Genomic DNA, 21708 nt, shown 5'->3' on the forward strand with positions numbered 1-21708 from the left:
TGCCCTGCAATCCTGAATGCCTCATAATGTTTTGCTTTTATATTTACCAACTGGAGTTGCTCACAATCAGCCTACCAGTAGGTCACACTTTATGTCTGTGTAGCATTTAACAGTTTGCTACTTTAAGGCTGTGTCAACACTAGCCCCCTTCTTTGAAGGGGGCAAGGTAATCAGACTTAGCAGAGAATACTAATGAAGTGCTGTGATGAATATGCAGCATCTCATTAGGATAATTCTCCCCACAGCATCTTCAAAGTTGCGAACTTTTAAGCACCGGCATGCCGTTTAGCTGTGAGCACTTCTAAGTACCTGCACAACTTCGAAGTGCCTTATTCCCAAAAATTTCTGGGAGTAAGGGTACTTCAAAGTTACACAGACTATATATAGTTATTCAGGCAGTGCAGTATATTCACACTACTGCATTATTTTATTAACGAATAAAAATAAGTTTATCTACAAAAATATGGGCTTTAAATGGGTACAGGTATAAGCAAAGGAGAAAGTAAGCCAGTGTGCCACTCTGGTAAGGAGCCAGTTGGCTGAGATGCTCAGCTGCAGGAAGAGGCTGTCTTGCAGGGGCAGTCAGGCAAGATTAAAGGGACTCACTAGGATTACACTCCCAAGCTACATCTATACCAGAGAATTTTGTCGACAAAACCCTGTTGTTGACAGAACTTGTCACTGTTGTCGACAGCCTTCTTCCTCTCCCGCATGAGACAGAATGCCTTTCTTGACAGAATCTGTCAACAAAAGAGCCATGTGGACGCTCTGGGGGTCCTCTGTCGACAGACAGGGCTTCTGCGTCACTGGGCAGCCTTCTGTGTTGTGCTTCCAGTTAGCCATTCTATGGAGAGAGTCGGGCAGTGTGGCTGCTCTCTGTCGACAGAGCAACTCACTTTTCTGTACGGCTGCGATCTGTCAACAGAAGTTTTGTCAACAGAAATCTTCCGACAATAACTTCTATTGGCAGATCACTGTAGTGTAGACATAGCCCCACACTAGTCTGGAACTGCTAAAGCCCTGAGCCCACACCCCAGGTGCTCTTTGGAGGGGGTGGGGCTGAGAGGAATGCTGTGTGCTGTCTTCTCGTTCCCTGACAGGAAGGGGAACAAGCAAGCAGCATCCAAGAGGAAAGTGCAGTGTTTGTGCATTTCTTTCCCTCCTAGGTGGGGAGGTGAGAGGCCTGGGGAGTGAGTGACCCATGGTGTGTGTTTCGCTTTTCTTCCCAGACAGTGATGAAGGGAAACAGCAAACTGTCCTGGTATGAAACTTGAGAGAGGGGGCTTGAGCCCCACTACCCTTCCTAAATAGTGACCTTGTCCTTCTGTACTCCTCCTTAAACATATACTCCAGCCCTCTACCCTCACCCCTTCCTTGCACACCCCAGTCTTGACTCCTGTACCAACCGCACCTCAACCCTCTAAAACTCTAACAGCAGCTCTCTGAACATGGTTGTGTGGAGTGTCCAGTCTTTTATTTTGCTAAAGGGCCTAGCCTTTTCTACATTAATGATTTCTGGGATGTCTTCGTGTGTTTGAAAGTTCTGTGAAGTAATCAAGTACACAATCTCTTTGTTGAAGTGTAAATATAAGTTAGTTATTTTTATTGAAAAAATAAAGGGCCAGACAAAAAAACCAAGCTGAATCAATATAAGTAAAATGACTAACTTATATTTACAGCTTTTTCTTGGAAAATAAATTTTATACTAAAATAAAACTAACAGAAATATTTAAAGTATGTTATATTTTAAAGGCCCACGGTAGAACTGGAATGATAGAAAATGTTGAAACAGAAGCAACAGTGAAGAGGAGAAAAGTGGAAGACCAATCAGAAATTTCATATGGAAAGCCATGTATGGATAGGTTAGTTTATTTAAAAAGCTTGTTTATTATTCCTTAATTGTTACCATTTACAGTTTTAATATACCACTAGAGTTTCCGTGATTCCATTGTTGTGCATTCTTTTGTTCCAGTTGTTTTGTAATCTTCCATTTCATCGGTGTAACCTGTATTTTGGGCAAAATTGTTACTTTTTTTCCCTGCAGAGGACTAAGGGGGCATAAGGCCCCCCTTTTATTTGTCTGTGCTCTCCATCTGTATTTTTGATAGCACTATAAAAGAGAGGAGGAGCCGCTACTGCCCCTTCTCTGCAGGTGGCACGTGGAGCTAACCAGCCTGCACAGCTGAGCCAGTGCAGAAGAGAAGCATTCTTTAGAATGTAAAGGACCAGAAAAAGATTACTTCTCCACCAGAGAAAGGGAGAAATCAGGGGCATGTGGCCCTGAGTTCTAGTCTGTTTCGTTGTCTGCTTCTGGGGAGACACAAGTAAAAGCTGCCATTTACACTAGGATTATGACAGATTTCCAATTTGAATATATAGTTTTCAAAGTACTTTGGGATCTTTTAAGGGGTGTAGAGGGTCGGTGTGAGTTTGTAAAATATTATCACAGCTCCATTTTTCCAAGGTAGGAAAATTAACCATTTTTTAGGGATGGAAAAAAAACCCCTCAAACCTTAGTTCTTCAAATGATTACCGGTCCAATCCACTTACGGGGCGTGTGTATCCAGTGCGCTGAAGTTGGAGAGATCTTTCCCATAGCAATACCAGTAGTGGAGCATACATGCCCTCTGCATTCTCATGCTGCCAGCTGATGGTATAAAGGGCCAGAGCCACCAGACCCTCTGTCAGTTCTTCAAGTGATTTCACATGTTCATTCCATTTCAGGCATGTGCATATTTAGTGTCCAGAGTCAGATTTTTTTTCTCTTAGCTGTACCTGTGTGGTGGGATATCCACTGTCAACTGCCTCGCACTACTACAGGATGTTTTAAAGGGTGGAGCCAGCCCAGATTCTGCTCAGTTGCTTTTTACCAACAGTGATTGGTGCTCGCTCAAACTGTCGAGGCTTAGAGCGAAGACCAGGGTGCTTACGAAGAGTCTAAGGGAGTTCCTTTTTGCTGACGATGCAGCTATTGCTGCTCACACTCAGTAGGAACTGCAGTCACTCATAACTCACTTTGCGGATGCATGCATGGAATTTGGCCTCACAATCAGCTTAAAGAAGACCCAGGTGATGGGCCAAAACGTGGGTAACAAGCCATCTATCAACGTGCTAGACTATGAACTGGAAGTCGTCCATGAGTTCGTGTACCTAGGCTCGACGATCTCAGACAACTAGTCACTTGGTAGCGAGATCAACAAGCGCATTGGAAAAGCCGCCACAACGCTCTCCAGGCTGATGAAGAGAGTATGGGCTAACAATAAGCTCACTGTACACACCAAGGTGCAGGTCTACACAGCCTGTGTTTTGAGCACATTGCTGTACGCCAGTGAAACGTGGACTTTGCACTCAAAACAAGAGCAGCGGCTCAACACATTCCACATGTGCTGCCTTAGGCGCATACTCGGTATCTCATGGCAGGACAAGGTCCCCAATAGCGCAGTGCTTGAGAGGGCAGGCACCACCTCCATGTTCACCCTTCTCAAAAAGAGGCGTATGTGCTGTCTGGGCCTTGTCTCGCGCGTGACGGATGGCCGAATACCGAAGGACCTCCTCTTCGGTGAACTGGCGTCTGGAAAGAGGCCGAAAGGGCGACCTAAATTGCGCTACAAGGACAAATGCAGGCGTGACCTCAGAGTTCTCTCTATCAGTGTGAACACCTGGCATTCGCTCGCCTCAGACAGGCATGCCTGGAAACAGGGAGTGAAGGAAGCTCTTGCTATGTATGAAACTACCTTGGTGAAGGAAGCGGAAGATAGGAGAGCCCTCAGGAAGATCCGTGCCCGTGATACCAGAGCGATATCTGCCTACTGCTGCTCACAGTGCGGAAAGGACTGCCACTCCTGCACTGGATTGCACGGCCACAGAAGACACTGCTCGAATCAGTCCAACTGGGGCGCAAACCCATGATCCCTCGGGATCGAAGGATGCCTACTACTATGGATTGGTGCTTGCCTCTGCAAGTGTTCTCTCTTCCCAGAGAATTTGTTTCTCTTTTGTATATTGTTAGTGGTACTCATTTTCATATTTACTGTTTTGGTGTAAGTTTTATTTGTTGTGTTTTCTTAGAGTGTTAGTTCCTGCCTATTCTGGGTGCTGATACCCAGGACTGGGGCATGATGTGGTTTCTGGGTTTTAGATCTTGTAATGGTTGCAAGAAGTCTAAGCCAGAAAGTGACCTTCATTCCATGTGCCTAAGAAACTTCATGCAGATCAGCTCTGAGGAGACTATGAGCCCCAAAAGAACATGGAAGTGAGACTGTAACACCTTCTTATGAAGGCTGCCCTATATGCCTCTTCTGAATCTTTCTGTTCAGGCACCAAGTACTTCTGTTTTACGTGTGCTATGCAGAGACTTGACACGAGTCCCCTTCTTCAGTGCCAAGGCAGAAGCACAGACAACATTCCACAAAAGAACCTCCAAAAGACTGAGATCCCAATACCATGCTTGAGCAAACAAGCTGTAAGACAGGATAGTGTTCCTGGAAAGAGGTATTTCTCAGTAGTGACTTCATTTCATCCATGGTTGTTGATTCCGGCAGTGATGTCTGCATTGTTGTGGCCATGCAGTACTGGACCCTTGATTCAACAATAATAGTGGAATCAGGGAAATTTCTGCACCAATGACACCAGAAGAATATGCTGCAGCACAGGACCTGCTCTGTCTCTCTTTGAGTCTCCTACAGTGCAGCAAACAAACCGTGATATACTGCTTGATCCTTAGGCGTTATCTTTGGACTTGCCTGCAAGCTGTTACAGTCCTCCCTGTTGGAATGAAAGAAGCAGCAAGACCACACTTCTGGGAGTGGAGGAATATACAGAACCCTTTATTGCCTTTGCACATTTACCTTGGACCCCCAGCACATGTTCTGAGTGGCAATGATTTGGCCCCAGTTACACATTTTTATACATTTTAATATGTAAATTCACACATCTATCATTACTTCATCAATTAGTAATATTAACTCTCATACTAGATTATCAGTAAGCATGTGATGCGTACATTATACCAGCCTCCAAGTGTTGTTTATCGTGTTACAATGTGATCAGCATTTGTTCACATCACTTAATTCCTTAATCAGCAGCTTAGGGAGGAGGGAGACTTGACCATGAATGCACAATGAGTGTGAGTCAAACAAGATGTAGCAAAGTGATCATGGAAATATTGTGAGAACTTGCAGTTGCGAGGTAACAATACCTATCTATCTTTGCAGCGTGGGAGAAGGCAAGCAGGGCCTCATATATCTATCTTCCTGAATACAAGGAAAGCAGAAAATTACAAACGGGGGAGAAAAAGCTGGTTTTCTCACTTTGCACACAGCAAGTGTGGCCCTAGCTGGGGAAAGCTATCATCATTAAACAGCAGAAAGTGACAATTGGAAGTTTGTGCAAAGACTTTATGGTGCACCCTCCTACAACAGAAAGGAAAATCCAGACGCTTCTAGGATGCACGATAGCTTGCCCCTATGTGGTTCAGCATGTCAGTCTTCACCTCAAAGTAATGTAGAGATGGTTTAAGTCTGTCTGCCATCCTTCATGTCTCTCCTGCGTACTCTGACTTGTGCTTTAAGGTGTCTTCTCCTCTGGAGATAAAATGTATGTAAAGAGGTTTCTTTTCTGCCCACCTTACTTTTCCTGGCTTTGGTCACAGTTACCTCTTAACACAGATGCATGATGTGTGTCTGCTAGTATTTTCTTGAGGTTGTGTGGCTGTCTGTAGGAGAGAACAGGCCTGTCACCCAGCACCTGTGGGAGTGAGGGATCATATTCCAATATAGTTTGTAGATTGTCAGTAATGTGCTGGAGAGGTTTAAGTTGAGGGCTAAAGGTGATGACAAGTGTTGTTCTGTTGTTTACCTTCTTGGGCCTATCATGAAGTAGCTGGCTTCTGGGTTTTCTTCTTGCCCTGTCAATCTGTTTCCGTACTTCTCCCGGTGAGTTATTAAGTTTTATGAATGCATGGTAGAGATCTTATAGTTCTTTGTCTCTGTCAGTGGGATTGGAGCAGATACAGTTGTATTTTAGGGCTTGACTGTAAACAGTGGATAATGTGATGGGTACTGGATGGAAGCTGGTAGTGGTTGGTGAGTTTCTGATACAGAGTAGTATTAATTTGGCCATTGTTGATTTGTAGTCTGTCCTATCTTGGAGACTCTCTTTCTGCCCCATCACCTCCATGAATATGATACAATTCAGTGGTGGCCTGGAAGCGTGTTTTGATTGTCTTTGTCTGTGGGAATACTTCCAACACATCAAGGAACATTGCTGTGCCCCACAGCTTCTACCCCCCACCAACATCACAAAAAGAAGAATTCTATGTGAACTCCCACAATGGTTGTAATGATAGTCTGGACTTCTGTACTGAATGCTTCTGCAAACATGCACAGGGTGACATTGTGCACAAACACCATGTGACACAACCTCAGCCTTGCTGAACGCAATGTTCTTCAGAGTCTGCAAAATAACTCAGGGGTAATCCTTGTTCTTGTGTGCATTTCCTCAATAAGCTATTAACATTGCATGTTTTTTTACTGTTGTACCTGAAAGTTTCTTGTGGGTTTTTAAAATCTCACAACATGTTTGAGTAACACACATAGCCAAATTTCATATGCAAAAATAACACATATAATCCAATGCGATATTAATGTTTTCCAGATCAAGGCTTTCAAAATGATACCTCACAAGTCATACTTGGTACAAAACATATACAAATGGATCCTTGGCCTGCTAAACCCACAGTTGTGAGTTCAGTCCTTGGTGGGGCCATTTAGGGATCTGGGGCAAATAGATTAAAAAAAAAATGTGTCAGGGATGGTGATAGGTCTTGCTGTGAGGGCAGTGGACTGGACTCGATTGCCTCTGAAGGTCCCTTTCGGTTCTGTGGGATTGGTGTGGGATAGGAATCTCTCTCTCTCTCTCTCTCTCTCTCTCTCTATATATATATATATATATAATGTACACAAAATATGTTACAGTGGTAAATTAAGGTGTCAGGGTGTCACCTGGTAAAGGTGGTTGCTTATGAGTTTCATATAGTGATTGTTTTCGTAGACTTATTCACTAAATATTTGGTATGTTTTTAGAACTGAAACTGAAAATAGTTGCACTGGAAGCAAGTCAAAAGGTGACTTCAGAATGGTAAGCCACAGAAAATACATAATGTGTAAAAATACCTTTTTTTTTTTTTAAACAGCCAGACTTTCAGAATAGCGTGTGTAAAAGAACATATTAAGACTGTCAGTTGATTAACAAATTAATGATAAATCATGAAATTAAAAAAAAATTGCTTTGTTAATCACACTGTTGTTAATACAGTAAGCTCTTTCATATCCAGCAGCCTTGGGACCAGGAGGCTGCTGGATATTCAAATACTCTAGATAATAGAGAGGTATACCTAGCAAAGCATGACATTAAAGAAAAACAAGATTAGATATTAAGAAACAAAAATGTATGCAGAGTATATTATATACAAAAACCAGTAGCATTGACTACTGTAAACTTACATTGTATTTATTTGTGTAACCCTTCTGTTAACGCCAGATGCCTGCCAGAAGGGCCGGGTTCAACTCTTGTGGGGTTTTCCTATCAAGAATACAATCAACCGGCTCGAGCCCCCACCCAGTGGCCTGGGACAATTTCACCCCCGTGCTGGGTGCCTGTAAGGCGGTTCTCCCCCGCCTCGCAAGCACAGAGTCTGAGATAGAAATGGCTTGTTTAATGACCGTAACCTACCCCAAGGTTACAGTGACCGATGCAGTATATCTCAGCACAGAAGAGACAAAACCCCTTTTACCCAGATACCATCCCCATATGCAGTAGAACCCAGTCTCTTGCTGGGGCTCTTGGCCCTTGTCCACACACACACAGTTACAGGGTGTACCCTCTGTGGTGCAGTCCCAAACTCAAAGCCCACAGATACATCACCAGGGCAATACTAGCTGTCCACTTGTCTACCGCCGCTGCCGCTCCTATCGGCCGGTCACCGTCGTCTACCGCCGCCGCTCCTACCGGCCGCCCACTGGTCCTGCTGTTGTCCGCCAGTTCTAACCCCACTGCTTGGGACTGCCCTAAGGCAGAACCCATTGATTTCAGCTCTGTGTGGCCTCAGCTGCCACTCTGTGATTTCAGCTCTTGGTATCTCTAGTGTGGGGTTTCACAAACACCCTAGTATCCAGCTCTATCTTTTAACCGGTGGGGAGGGTTAGTCAAGCCAGGCTTATAGCTATATGGCCAAGGCACAGGCAGGGCCAAGGCACTCAGCAAGCTGGCTCAACCCATACCCCTCCCCTTGCTCTCTCACAATGCTTTAAACCAGGGAGCCCTGTGTAATCAATGTCTTACACAGCTAAGGCGACTGCCCTGTCCCCCACAACAACCCAGAGCATTGGTGAGATCTCACAACTCCCACCTTAAGTGTCAGCTTAAATTGTGATTTTACAACTACATGTTTACAATAGACCAAATCTCATGGCTTACTTGCTACCCATTAGGCTTTGCCTGAAAAGGTATCACACATGCACACCTTTTGCATTCTCATGCAGATGACCTCTGGGAGACTCATTCCTCCCAGCCTTCAGCAGCACTGCATTCCTTCTGCCACATTCCTTACATTTGTATTTACTTTCTCTATATTGTTCTTAGCTAAAACGTATAGTAACGTAAAACAAAAACATAGCTAAAATTTATATACAGTTAAAATGCCAGCTATTTGAGAGTTCTGGATAATAGAATGATGGATATAAAAGAATTTACTGTAGACTTACATTTATTTAGATATTTATGAAGGTTGACTGCATTTTTAAATATTTGATTTCAGTTACAACACATAATGCAAAGTGTGCAGTGCTCACATATTCTTTTTTATTACAAATATTTCTATGTAAAACAAGATAAAAGTGGTATTTAAATCCACATCATATAAGTTTTGTAGTACAGTTTCTTTTTTATGAAAGTTTAACTTACAAATACAGAATTATTGTTATCGTACAAGATTGCACTCAAAATAAAACAATGTAATATTTGACAGTCTGTCAGTCAACTTAGAAAGTCAGTATTCTGGAGATTGGAGGGGAGTGGGTTGTGCAGGAGCAGGGTCACTTGTGCAGGAGAATGGTGAATTCTTGAAGCTGTTCCTATTGGGTTAGGTTTCTGAGCTCACCAGGCTTGCCTCCTGTCAAAAGACAGAGAGAGTTTCATCATAGAAATCTGCACTTAGTGTGCAGGGAGGATGGGGGCAGTGTTTCTTCTAATTTTTTCCATCCATGTGCAAAATAAATTTTGGTGTGTACACTGAGGCATGTGTGGATGTGTTCTACAAGTAGAAACATGCTGTTGGCTGTGGGCACTGTGGGCACTCTGCTAATGAGGTGGGCAGCATTTGACTGTAAGGGCCCCCCCACTTGTGAGCACACAACTGTGGTAAGGAATGCTGTGCAAGATCTTTTCCTGACTGTCTCCAAGGCTCTGGGGCTAGCCCTGTCCACAGCGCTGTCAGTCCTTGGGTTAGGCTTGTAGCCAGTCTTCAGCCACTGGGCCTGGGCTTTGCCAAGGTCTAAGTTCAGCTCACCTTTGGAGCTGTCCAAAGTGTTGCTTGTCTCCCAGTCAGTACAGAGTTCTGCCTGGGTCAAGCTCCTGAGAGGAACTGCCAGGCCTTACCCCACCAGCTTCTTTTATACCGAGCTGCTGGGTCCTGATTGGCTGCTGCAGAGAAAGCCACTCTATCCCATCGAGAGAATCTCTCTTCTGCTCCTCTTGCTGGGATGGGGTGTGGCAAGGCCTCTGGCCTGCTGTAGGGAGCATTGGAGCTTAGTCCACCCCATCACACTGCCCAAGCGCTCCAGTTACAGGAAGCCCTGTCTATGACTATTGGTTCTTTGGTTTCTTGAGTCCCTCCCAAAAATTCCTTAGCTTCAGTTTATCAGTGGATGTATTCCTGAGGTGGCAATGCTTTATCAGCAGTAGAATATTTTGTTTTAGTAATATAATGTGCTACAACCCAGTCTGCCTTGGTGATAGATGGCCTGAAGGGTGATTAAATTGTCATCATGGAAATGCCACAATCCGTCCTCCACTGAAGGTTCTGTTGAGCTCCCTTAGTAAGGCTCTAGTCCCATTTTCTATTGTATCTCTGTTACATGGGTTCTTTTGACCCAAAACTCTTGGTAACTTTTACTCTTTGCAATGTGGTGGTAAGGATTAAATCAAAGGAGACATGGACACCCCACCAATAGATGAATGGCAAACAGAAATTTAAACATTTACTTTAATCTGAAGCACTTGTAAATGTCTGCAAGAGATAGCAGAACACCCCAAAATTCCAGATTCAGATTTAATCAGGGTCTTCAGGAAGTCTCAAGTGGATAACTGCAAAAGTCCAGTGACTGGCCTTTTATCTTCAGGGGAACTTGAGAGCTGTCCAAGTATTCGTGTCAATATGTCAAGCTCAGATTTCTTCTTGTTTTTACAGACAACTTGTGAGTATTACATAGCTTGTTCATTAGAAAAAGTGCTGAACAGAAGCTAATTACACTCATCCCTCGCTGTAAGAGCACAGTTGGTTCTCAAATTTCTGCTTATAGGCAAAAACTCATAAAAGCAACACTAAATTCCCATTAAAATACATGTAAAAGACTGTGATTTGTTCCAAGTGCTCATAACTTGAAATAAACCAGTTGAGTTTAGGTACATTTCTGATGTATTTGAATAGTTTGACACCAGAAATAGGGTATAGTGTATATATTTAGTGTAACCAGATTCCATATTAGAACCTTAAATTACTTTTCTTTATTTTACTTATTAGAAGTGAAAAAAGAAATTTAAGTCACCAAAAGAAATCAGCATTGATTTGGTGGTGGTTGTCATGGTAGCTGACAACTGATAGTTTGTAAAGGGCAGTCAACATCTTCCTCCAAAGGTACATCTCCTTCCTTATCTTCAGTAGGTGTAGTAGAACTTTTTGATGTGGAAGCTTGAGAATCAGCAGTTTTTGAATGAAAAAAAAATAGTCAAGTGTGGTTTGTTTGGCAGCCTGATTTTTCATTTTGTAAAGTTTGCAATAACAGGCAGGAAACATTTAGTTCACATTTGAAAACAAAATTTATTTCCAAATTTGGATCATTTTCATCCAATATTGCCATTGCTGCTTCACAATAATCGAACACTTTAGAGAGTTTTTTGGTGTCTGATATTCTCACTATTGCAGTGTCTTTATCCTCTTTACTTTTTTTCTGTCTTTGTCAAGTTGAATGAGTCCTCCTTGTGAAAGTTTAAAACTTCTTGAACGAAATCTTTGTCAACTTCTTTGAATCCAGCTTCAAGTGCCAGCTTCACAATTTTTTCTTGAATGTCTTCCATGACCTTGTAAAAGCCAATGAAGTGGTACACAAATTTCAGCAGCAAGGCTTTCCATGCACCATTCATATTTTTGAGTGACTTTGTCCCAGGCTAAAGCAGTATTATCTGTTGCCATTTTTATGTTGTATTTCTTCCACAACTCTTGTACAGTTGGTTTGTTTTCACTGTCAGATTCTGAAATGAGGTATCTCATGACCAATTTTAAATAATATGCCTTGAAAGTGGCTATTACACCTTGATCCATCGACTGAAGGATCAACGTGGTATTAGGAGGCAAGAATAACTCTTTAATATTATCAAAAACAACAAGTCCTGTGGCACTTCATAGACTAACAGATATTTTGGAGCATAAGCTTTGTGGGCAGAGACCCACTTCATCAGATGCATATTTAATATAATCAGCATAGTCTTCAACATTAATAGGATGGCCAGGAGCATTATCAGTTAAAAAGAGACATCTGTTGTTCAAGTTGTTTTTGGCACTATAAGATGCAATAGAGAGAGAAAGGTAGCTGGTTATGTAGTCTGTAAATACTTGTATTGTCACTCATGCCACCATGTTTGATCACCCTATCACTGGTAATGATGCTTTATTCCATCCGTTCAGTGCTCATGGGTTTTGTGAGTGATACATGAGTAGAGGCTTCAGCGTGACATCACCTTCAAGATTACCACCAAGGAGTAGAGTAAGATGGTCTTTAGATACTTTAAAGTCTGGTACTTTCTTTTCTTCTCTAGAAATAAAAGTTTGAGAAGGCATTCTCTTCCAGAAGAGCCCCGTCTCATCAATATTGGCAGTGTGCTTCAGTGAATAGCTCCTTCTCTGACTACCTTCATGAGCTCTCGGGGAACCTGCCTTGCAGCTACGACATCAGAGTTCGCCCATTCACCTGATGTATGAATGCTATGCAAATGAGCACGATTCTTGAATCTCTCAAACCAGCCATGACTTGCCTTAAATTTAAGATCCTTCACACCTTCTACTCCTTCTTCTTGAGCCTTCAGCTTCAAATCTTCAAACAACAACATAGCTTTCTCTTGGATGATAAGAAAGCTCAAATACATGTTATGTTGGTTGTGGCTGTCGAGCCACTGGGTCACAAGTCTTTCTAGCTGTTACATAATGACATTTCTCATTTGTGTTACACTCATCCCTCGCTATATAAGCTCAACTGGTTCCCAACTTTCTGCTCTTAGGTGAAAACTTGTAAGAGGGACACTAAATTACCATTAAAATACATGCAAAAGTTTCTGATTGGTTCCAAGTGCTCAGAATGGCAGCAGGTGGCGCTGCTTTTGAAAGGTAAGTGAACCTGAGGTTGGGAGGGGGTTAAAGGCTGGGGGCAGTTTGGGGCCATGAGTGGGAGGGTGGGTTAAAACATGCAGGTGGAGGAGGTGGTGACTTGTTCCTCCCGATTGCAGCAGAGGTACCGGGGTTGTGTCAGGCCAGGGGGGTTGGAACAGGATGGGGTGAGTGTTGGGACTGGGCTGGGGGCGAGGGTTGTGCAGGGAGCTGTGGGCTGGGGGAGTGTTGGGACTGGGTGGAGAGGTGTGTGTGGGGAGCTGCACAGGGGAGTGTTGGGAGTTGGCCAGGTGGGGCTGCAGATCTCCCTGCTGCCACCCCCCCACCCCCACAGCTGGAGCTGAGCCAGCTGTGGGTCTCCCCCTGGCCTGGCCAGGGACCCCACAACTGGAGTGGAGCCAGCCACAGGGATGCAGGTCTCCCCGTGCCCTGACCAGGGACCCCGCGGCTGGCTTGGCTTCAGCCGTGGGGCTACAGGTCTGCCTGCAGCCAACTCCACTCCAGCCATGGGGCTGCAGGTCTCCACAAGCCCTGGCCTGGGACCCTGTGGCTAGCTTGGCTCCAGATGTGGGGCTGTGGGTCTCCCCCTGCCCTGGCGAGGGACCCCACGACGAGCAGAGCCGGCTGCAGGTCTCCCCATGCCCTGGCCAGGGACCCCGCGGCTGGCTCGGCTTCAGCCATGGGGCTGTGGGTCTCCCCATGCCCTGACCAGGGATGCTTGCAGCTGGAACAGAGCCGGCTGTGGGTCTGCCCAGCCAGGGACGCCATGGCCAGCTCCACTCCAGCCATGGGGCTGCCAGTCTCAACGTGCCCTGGCCAGGGACCCTGCGACTGGCTTGGCTGCAGCTGCAGAGCTGCAAGTCTCCCCACCCCCTGATCAAGGACCCCATGGCTGGAGCTGAGCCAGATGTGGGGCTGCGGTTGTCCCCACATCCTGGCCAGGGCCCCGGGGGCTGGCTCATTTAAGCAGGGGAGGTTCACTCGCATAGTAAAGTACTCATTAAACGAGGGGTGAGTGTATATGCTTCAATTTCATACCAACAAAGCTTTCCGCAACTTCCTTCAACTTAACCTTTTGAGAAAGAATTGTATTCACAGTTGAAGAAGATAAGTTCATGACTGAACAGGTATCCCTGTTACATTCACCTTTTTCAATGTGCTCTATAATTTCTAGTTTCTGAGCTGCACTTAATGGCCTTCTTGCTTTCTTTGATTTACCACTATGGGAATCACTTGCAATGCGGTTTGAACCCATGTTTCAGAAAATAATGATGGTGATTAAAGATAAAATGTATCGCTGTAAGAGCACTTAAGAGATGCACAAACACAAGACCCACACAGATGCACTGAAGAGCATTATGGGAGAGCATGACATCACGAGAGATTAATGCAGGGCTTTGTGTCACCACCTTTTTTCCCAGGGTTGCCATTTTTAAAACGCGGCTGGGCAGCTCTGAGCTGCATGTGGTTCATTCAGCAGCCACTGGTGGCTCGCGTCACTCCACCTCCAGCTCCCTGCCTACCGATGAAAGAGCAGGACTGAAGGTGCTGGTCCTTAAACCCATTAAATTGAGCCCTGCTCTCTCAGAGCAGCAGGTCAGGGAGTTGCCCCTGCTGCACTGTAAGTGCAGGGTGGGTCTGTGGAGCAGGAGAGGGGCGCGTTGAGACTGCAGTGGGTTGGGGCTGCGTTGGGTTGGGGCTGCGGGAGGGGAGTGGGGTAAGGTTTGTATTAACGGGGAAGTTCACTCATGTAGCGAACATAGGTATGTGTCCCATGTTTTAGTGAGGATTCATAAGTAAAGTACTCATTTAATGAGCAATGAGTATAAAGGTGGAGATATGTAGGTTATAAAGTGGGAAATTTTCCATCAGTTAACCAGATGTATAGCGATAGTTAACTATTTCCAGACTTTCTCAGGAGGACAGAGGGCCATGTTTATTCCTCAGAATTGCTCACTTTGCTCTCCTCTCTTGGTCTGTTAGTTGTGCTAAGGTTTTGAGCAAGTCCTTTCAGCAGTAAATATAACATATTCCAGCTGCTGGCAGTGATTTAAACATGTTACAGGTCCTGGATGATAAAAAAGCAGATTTCCTGGAACGCTGTTATTGTCAGCATCACCTATTGCAGATCCAAGGTCAATATGCAGTCCAATTCCTATCAGGAGCTGTGCTGCACAATAAGATTTTTTTGGATAACAGTGTGAAGATGATCCATATAATTGAAAGTCATATTATCTAGATCTAGGTACAGTAACCCTTGATTCTACAGACCTTGACTTAGCAGACTTCAGGAACAATGGACGTCTGCCAGCTCTCCCATTGTTCCCAAAGTCCACTTAACCAGGGTCCGTAAAATCCCCACCCCATAAAAAAGTATATACGGTGACTTACTGCTGCCACGGCTGGAGGGGCCCTCATTTCCACCTGCCAGGGCCACCACACACTCCTTCCCACCATGAGTGGGGCACGTATATGGGCAGACAGCACTAAGTGTATGCCTCTCACCCCTGGTGGAAGGAGAGCATGGCAACTCCGGTGGTGGAGTTGGCTCCTCCAAGCCCCAACGGAGCTTCCAGCAGCAGTGGCTCTTGCTAATGCAGTAGGTCACCCAGCCATAGCCAGGCCCCCAGTCACAGCGGAGTCTTCAGTTGCGTCAGGGCCCCCAGCTGCAGCAGTGGTTCCAGCTCCAGTGGTGGAGAGTCACAGGCATTTTTGGTGGGGGAAGCGGGGGAGGAGGGACTAGCAGCGGGGCTGGGCAGTAAGCTCTCTGATTTAATGGACTTCTGGGTTTAATAGACACCCCTCCCATCCATTAGCCATTAAATCTGGGGCTTACTGTATAAATTGGTGGCAGGACTGGAAATCCTACTGTAGATCAGGTGACTCCAAATCCTTAGGATATCAGAGAAGACTTTCTCTATGGAGGACTGCAGCACTTCAGATGTGAGGAGTTTTGTCTGGATAATGGTTCATACAATGCAGATAAATTGCCTTATGCCATCCCTCACACATTGTCCGAGGAAACATAACTATTCTAATAAAAAGAGCTTCTGAGGTGGATCCAGACTCAAAAGGGCAAACCACCTTAGTTCTGTTTACTTCAGAGGACACTATCGTTTTCCATGATCTTGGGAATGAATGGCTAAGACTTTAGGAAAGCCATCAATCCTGGGTGAAGACCTCACCTTTTAAGGGCTCCCAGACTTCTCAAAAGGCAAGTAGCTGGTTACAGTTATGAGCATACATTAGTACCTTGATTTACAAAAGGGTTGGGTTCCCATACACTCTTGCATAACTCACATGTTGTGTAAGTCAGGAAGGGGGGCAGCTTTTTTCCCTGGCGGAACCATATTCTGCAGCTGGGGAAGCAGCAAGAGCATGGGGAGCTCCTTTTGAAAGGTTAGTCCTCGAGTTGAGGGACGCAGTTGTTGACCGTTAAGTCTGGCAGTAGTTTGGAGCCATGGGTGAGGAGTAGGGAGGTTAAGCCTGGGGTGAGTTAGGGCTGCAGGTGGGGTGGGGTTGGAGCTGAACTAGAGCCACGCATTGGGGATGTGGTTGAACTGGCGCTGGAGGGGGGGTGGGCGCTGAGGTAGATCCACATGCAGGAGTGGTGAGCCAAAATGCAGGGGTTTTCTGCTGGGGTGGGGGTCGTGGTTTGAACCAGGGCTCTCTGCATGGGGTTTGAACCAGGGCCAGGGTGGTGGTGAGCTGGAGTCGCATGCAGAGGTGGGGTTTGAGCTGGAGCTGTGCATGGATGGGGAGCTGAGCTGCAGCTGTGCTTGAGTGATGAGCGGGCGGGGGGTTGAACCAGGGCTGTGGGGGATGAGCTGGAGCCATGCATAGATGGTGAGTGGGGGTTGAACCAGGGCTGTGTGGGCCCAGGGGTTTGAACCAGGGCTGGCGGGGATTGAGTCAGGGCCAATGGGGAGCAGGATTTTGAGCTGTGCTTAACTTGCATTAATGTGAGTTAAGCACAACTCGAAATTGTGCATTTTGAGGGTTTACTGTATAGAAATGCAAATAAAGCAAAAGTTTGTGCCTTAGGTAGTGACACCAATATCATGTTTGGGAAGATTCAGAATTATGTTTTAATTTTGTTTGATTTGTTTTCTGTGGCATTGGATGTTGATTTTTTTAAAAGCATAGACTGATATATATTGAACGCCAGAATTCTGATCATGTAGTCTGATCTCCCATCTAACCCAGACCCTGGAACTTCCCAGAAAGAATTCTTAGAGTATATTTAAGAATTGTCAGTGAAGGAGAATCCATCACGATCATCAATAAGTTATCACATAAGTTAATTACTTCCACAATTATGCCCTATTTCTAGGAACCCAAAGAGGCCCTTTGCATGAGGAGAGATGTTACCTCATATTGGCTTAGTGGAGAAGAGACCCCTTTTTCACACTCCCCTACAAATCAGTCTGAAGATACTCAGTGGAAATATCAAGGTCCTGCAACCCATAGGAAGGACTATAGTAATAAGAGTTTATGTAAGTATGAAATTATCAGAATATTTATTATTTACTGTGTTGAGACTGGTTATATTAATTATGTGAGGGTTATGGTGATTAAATTGGTTCAGCTTTTCCTTTAAAAACAATTTTGGCCCATATTACTGCTCTGCTCCCTTAATCCAATTGATTCTTCTTGCTCTTACTGGTTGTAGGGGAACCAATGGTATGTAACATTGAACAAAACACAGAAACCACTCTGAAAGAAGGTAAAATGCAACTGCAACAGCAAAACATCCGCACTAGACCTGAAGAAAATGTGGAGTCAAAAGGAAGAGGTTTCTTTGACTTGGTGAAAAGGTACTGTAGTATCACTAAGCCATCTAGAGACACATTTGTCCATGGCTGGGAGCAGGAGCAATGATTATTCATTAATTCATTATAGCTGAATGGTGGTTAAGGTTGGGACTTGCTTACTGTTTAACAGCTGTTTCCCCCCACCTCCCGAGTGTCAACAATCCACATGTTTAATGGATGGTCTTGAAACTTGGTGATTGCCCTGGTGATATGGGGGCAGGATTACTGGTCCAAATTTGGGTTCAGTTGGGGTCCCAAGCTAAAGATAACAGTAAATGTCCTATGTTATGAAAATGTTACATTTATTTTTTATGTTTTTGTGCACAATGGGGACTCAAACTCTGTAACTCAGATATTTCCAAAACTAATATTATTCATTTGGAATTAACATCAGCTAATGCTGGACAACCACTATTTTTCTGGAGACACAGCATTTCAATATTTGCATGGGTTCCTTTTGATACCAGCAGAAGAGAAAATCCACCTTAGGAATTCTAGGGAGGACAGATCAAAAGCACATTTTTCTAGTTTGGCATAAAGGCGATGTTGGTATAATCTCCCTGCAATAGAACAGACTTGTATGGTTTGCTATTTAGATTTGTTTGAGAAAATAAGTATGTCATCCAGGTGTGCTTTCTCTTATTGGCCCAGATTTCCTGTATATTTGTGACAGGTCCTTCGGTGGCTGGGAAGCCTAGTTACTAGATTGTTGCTATTGGAGCCAGACTCCTCTTCCTGTGTCTGCTCCTAATCCAAGGCTCTGTGCTGTTTATTCCCTAATCTGGGGAGGCAGATCTCTCCCCCGGCCCAGGTGGGGTGTTCAGGGTGTTCAATACCTGTGCTATAGTGCTATTCTCTATGTGGGCCCCCTTAGTTTGGGGTGTGGCCCTGCTGGGCCAGTTACGCCACAGCTGGGGGTACCAGAAGCTCCCGTCTGCAGGGGAAGATTACCTGCTGCCAGTGGCTGCGCTGGCTAGGAGGTTGCCAGTCCACGCCTTCAGGCAGGCAAACAGATCTCCTGTGTCATCAATAGCCAGCCCCTAAATGAACAAGTCTTCCTTTTTTTTCTCCTCCTCCCCACCTGGCATTGGCTGTAGGTATAGCTTGGCTGGGTAGCTGAATCCACAGGTTTTCTTTAACCCTTGCTGTTCCAGGCAGAAGTTTGTTTATTCTTCACAACATCTTTTATAAATCGCTAGAACATTGTGGGTGTATTTTATAAACCCATATGGCATCACAAGAAACTCAGCATCCCTAACATGTTCAAAAGACAATGTTCTATTTCTTCCCAAATTTAATGCATGCAAGGTTTTAGACCTTTTAGAGGATAGGACAAGAAAGCAATGGTCTTGAACTTCAGCAAGGGTTTTTTAGGTTGGACATCAGAAAAAAATTCTTAATTGTCAGGGTGGTTAAGTTTTGGGGTAAGTTGTCTATGGAGGTTGTGGAAACTCCATCACTGGAGATATTTAAGAGCAAGTTACACAAACATCTGTCAGGGATTATGGTGCTTGTTCCTGCCATGGGTGCAGGGGATTAGACTCAGTTACCTCTTGAGATCACTTCCAGTTATAGTATTCTATGAATGAATACTCAAGTTCTAAAAGGAAATGGAAACATTTCTTCTCTGAATGATTATCCACATTTATTCTACTCTTGGCACATATATGCCAGAAATTGGAATCTTTTGGCCACCAGTGTTCATTGAGGCCTTACATAAACCCTGAATGTTCTTGTGCCCCCTGTTGAGAGTATAAATTGCAGAGCAGGCCAAACCACCACTCAGTTCCTTATTGCGTGGGCAGTGGGATAGAAACTGCAGCACTGTCTGCATTTCAGCATACTCACTAGACTTTTTATTGTACATATTTGGAAATAGTGCTACTATTATTTCTTAATAAATATAGCATTTTACCTATTGTCAGGCATAATTGTGATTTGATTTTCTCCTGAGGAGAAATATTTAGCTGATACCAGGAATTAGTCATGACTGAACCTAAGTATTTCAGGTTTAAGAACTGCCCCTCCTGTGAAGAGTCCACACCATTCTGTGATAGTCACAAGTGATTCCCTTTCTGTCTTGGCGATGGGTACATTTCCAATAAATGCTCTCTTCGTTGGATAGTAACAGAGAGTAAGCCGTGCTAGTAATATTGAGTCTGTTCTGGTCTGGCTATGGTCTGAAGAAGTGGGTCTGTCCCACAAAAGCTCACCTAATAAACTATTTTGCTAGTCTTTAAAGTGCTACTTTTCTCTTTGTTGGGTGAAGTTCACCTCAAATTATTTCTGTTAAATTAAAGCTATGAACCCTTCATCAGACCCAAGCAAGCAAGAGCCCTCTTAAGCAGCGCTGTCCAAGTCCAGAAGTGACTTGGTGAGTACTGGGTTAGCAACCAGATCATGAACCCCATCTTCTAAGTACATAAGTCATATGTTTTACCAAGAGACCTCAAAATCACAGTGGAGCCAGAGTTTCCATCACTCTCTGTGGTGCTGAATATCTTGATGATGGCACCAACTACCACTGCTACAAAACTACTTGGCCCATACTGAGCAACAGATAAGGCTTATTCTGTGTACTTCTGGGACCCAAATTAGAGTAGCTACTCCTTTGAATAAAGCATGCTGGTTTTGGTAATCTGATTCTGAAAATATGAAGCATGGATTCTCTGTTTAGTCCCTGAGCTTCTACTCATATGAGTCTCATGAGTCAGATGGAAGTCAGAGGCTTTCTTTACACCGCATACCTCTAAGACTTACAGGGATATGCATGTTCCACCTTGGTTCCCATGTCCTTTGGTTATAATGTGTGTTCATGGCCTTATAATTTCATAGAGTTTAAGGCCAGACAGGACTATCTGATCATCTAATCTGACTTGTATATCACAGGTAACGAATTTTCACACAAGTACTCCTTTGTTAAGCCCAAACATTTTAGTGTTTTAGTCCTCAGGAGACTAAACTGTATCACAGGCAGAAAACAGGCAAGGCCAATGTACCACTAATGTCCAAGTCCCCAGGGATGGCAGGGAACTGATCATGTGAGATACGCTCAGATGCTCTCAGCAAGCAATTCATGAAGCAGAGACAGGAGAAAATCCTCCAAAATCTCTGCCAATCTAACATGGCAGAAAATTACTTCCTGACCTCAAATGTAATAATCCGTTTTGCTCTGAAGGTGAGAGCAAGACACGCTTCACTCTTGATGATTGGCAGGACACTGTACCACCACCTGTCTCTCATGTTGTGACATTTGAAACAATTGGTTTGACATGATGATCAACAGTCATTCTTCAGTCAGTCCACAAGATCTTTTCCCTTCATCCCACCATGCTGGCAGGGGACTCGTTTTATTTCTTTTGGAAAATACAGAATCTCATAATATTTGTGTCAGTGGATTATGGTACTCACTGCAACTCAGTGTGATTCCTATTCTGCATTCCCTTCTCCATCTCTATTTAGGAATCCCCTCATGAGACACTATCAGTTTAAGAGAAGGAATCTGCTCACTCTCAGGGCAACAGTGTAAATTCCATTACAGTACAGAGAACAGAATTTTTATTTCAATTATTTTTTAATCCTATAGAAAAGAGAGGGATGCCCTCCTATTCTGGATTTGAGGGGGATTCAGTGCCTTTGTTTGCTACTTATAATTTCCAAGTGTTGGTACACTGGGGGGCAGGCTGGGGTTGCCCTCACCAAGGCGCTCCTATTGTAAACTTGGCTCCAGCTGCTGGTGCTGGCTGGGCTGGCCAGGAAAGGGACTTGTTCTCTTGCAGAGACTGATTCCCATCCAGGTATGACTCACCTCCAGGAATCCCCTCCCACCCCCAATTGCAGGAAACTCTGTGGCTGCTGACTGAGAGCCCGCTATGAGGACAGAACCACTGCCAGCAGCAGTTCAGAAATACAAATGTCATATTACGGGATTGCCCCCTTTACTTCTGTACTGCTGCTGGCTGTGTCATTGCCTTCAGAGCAGACCAGCATCTGACATGCTCGATCCACCCAGCTCTGAAAGCAGTGTATAAGTAAAGGTGGCAGTATCACAACCTCCCTCCCCGCACAACAACCTTGAATCTCACCCTCCAAGTCAAAGTAGAAAGGATTCAGAGTATGAAGTAGAATGTCACTTGTCTCATATGAGCACTCAAATTTCCGTTATTCTCAATTACTTTCTGATCTTAAAAAAGTCAGGAATGTTTATTAGCTCTATTCAAGTGCATTTAGCATTCACAT

General features: G+C 44.5%; 1 protein-coding gene across 1 annotated transcript in view; it reads left to right on the forward strand.

Moving 5' to 3' along the window:
- MAJIN (membrane anchored junction protein) overlaps positions 1-21708 on the forward strand; it is a 38875-nt gene that overhangs the window by 14392 nt on the left and 2775 nt on the right. Inside the window, exons 6-8 of the mRNA XM_074987892.1 lie at positions 1753-1862; positions 16989-17151; positions 17328-17472. Coding sequence (XP_074843993.1) covers positions 1753-1862; positions 16989-17013 — 135 coding nt within the window. The 3' untranslated portion in view covers positions 17014-17151; positions 17328-17472. The remainder of the gene's footprint in view (positions 1-1752; positions 1863-16988; positions 17152-17327; positions 17473-21708) is intronic.

The sequence above is a fragment of the Carettochelys insculpta genome, chromosome 2 (assembly GCF_033958435.1).
Source record: "Carettochelys insculpta isolate YL-2023 chromosome 2, ASM3395843v1, whole genome shotgun sequence".
NCBI classification, from domain to species: domain Eukaryota; kingdom Metazoa; phylum Chordata; order Testudines; family Carettochelyidae; genus Carettochelys; species Carettochelys insculpta.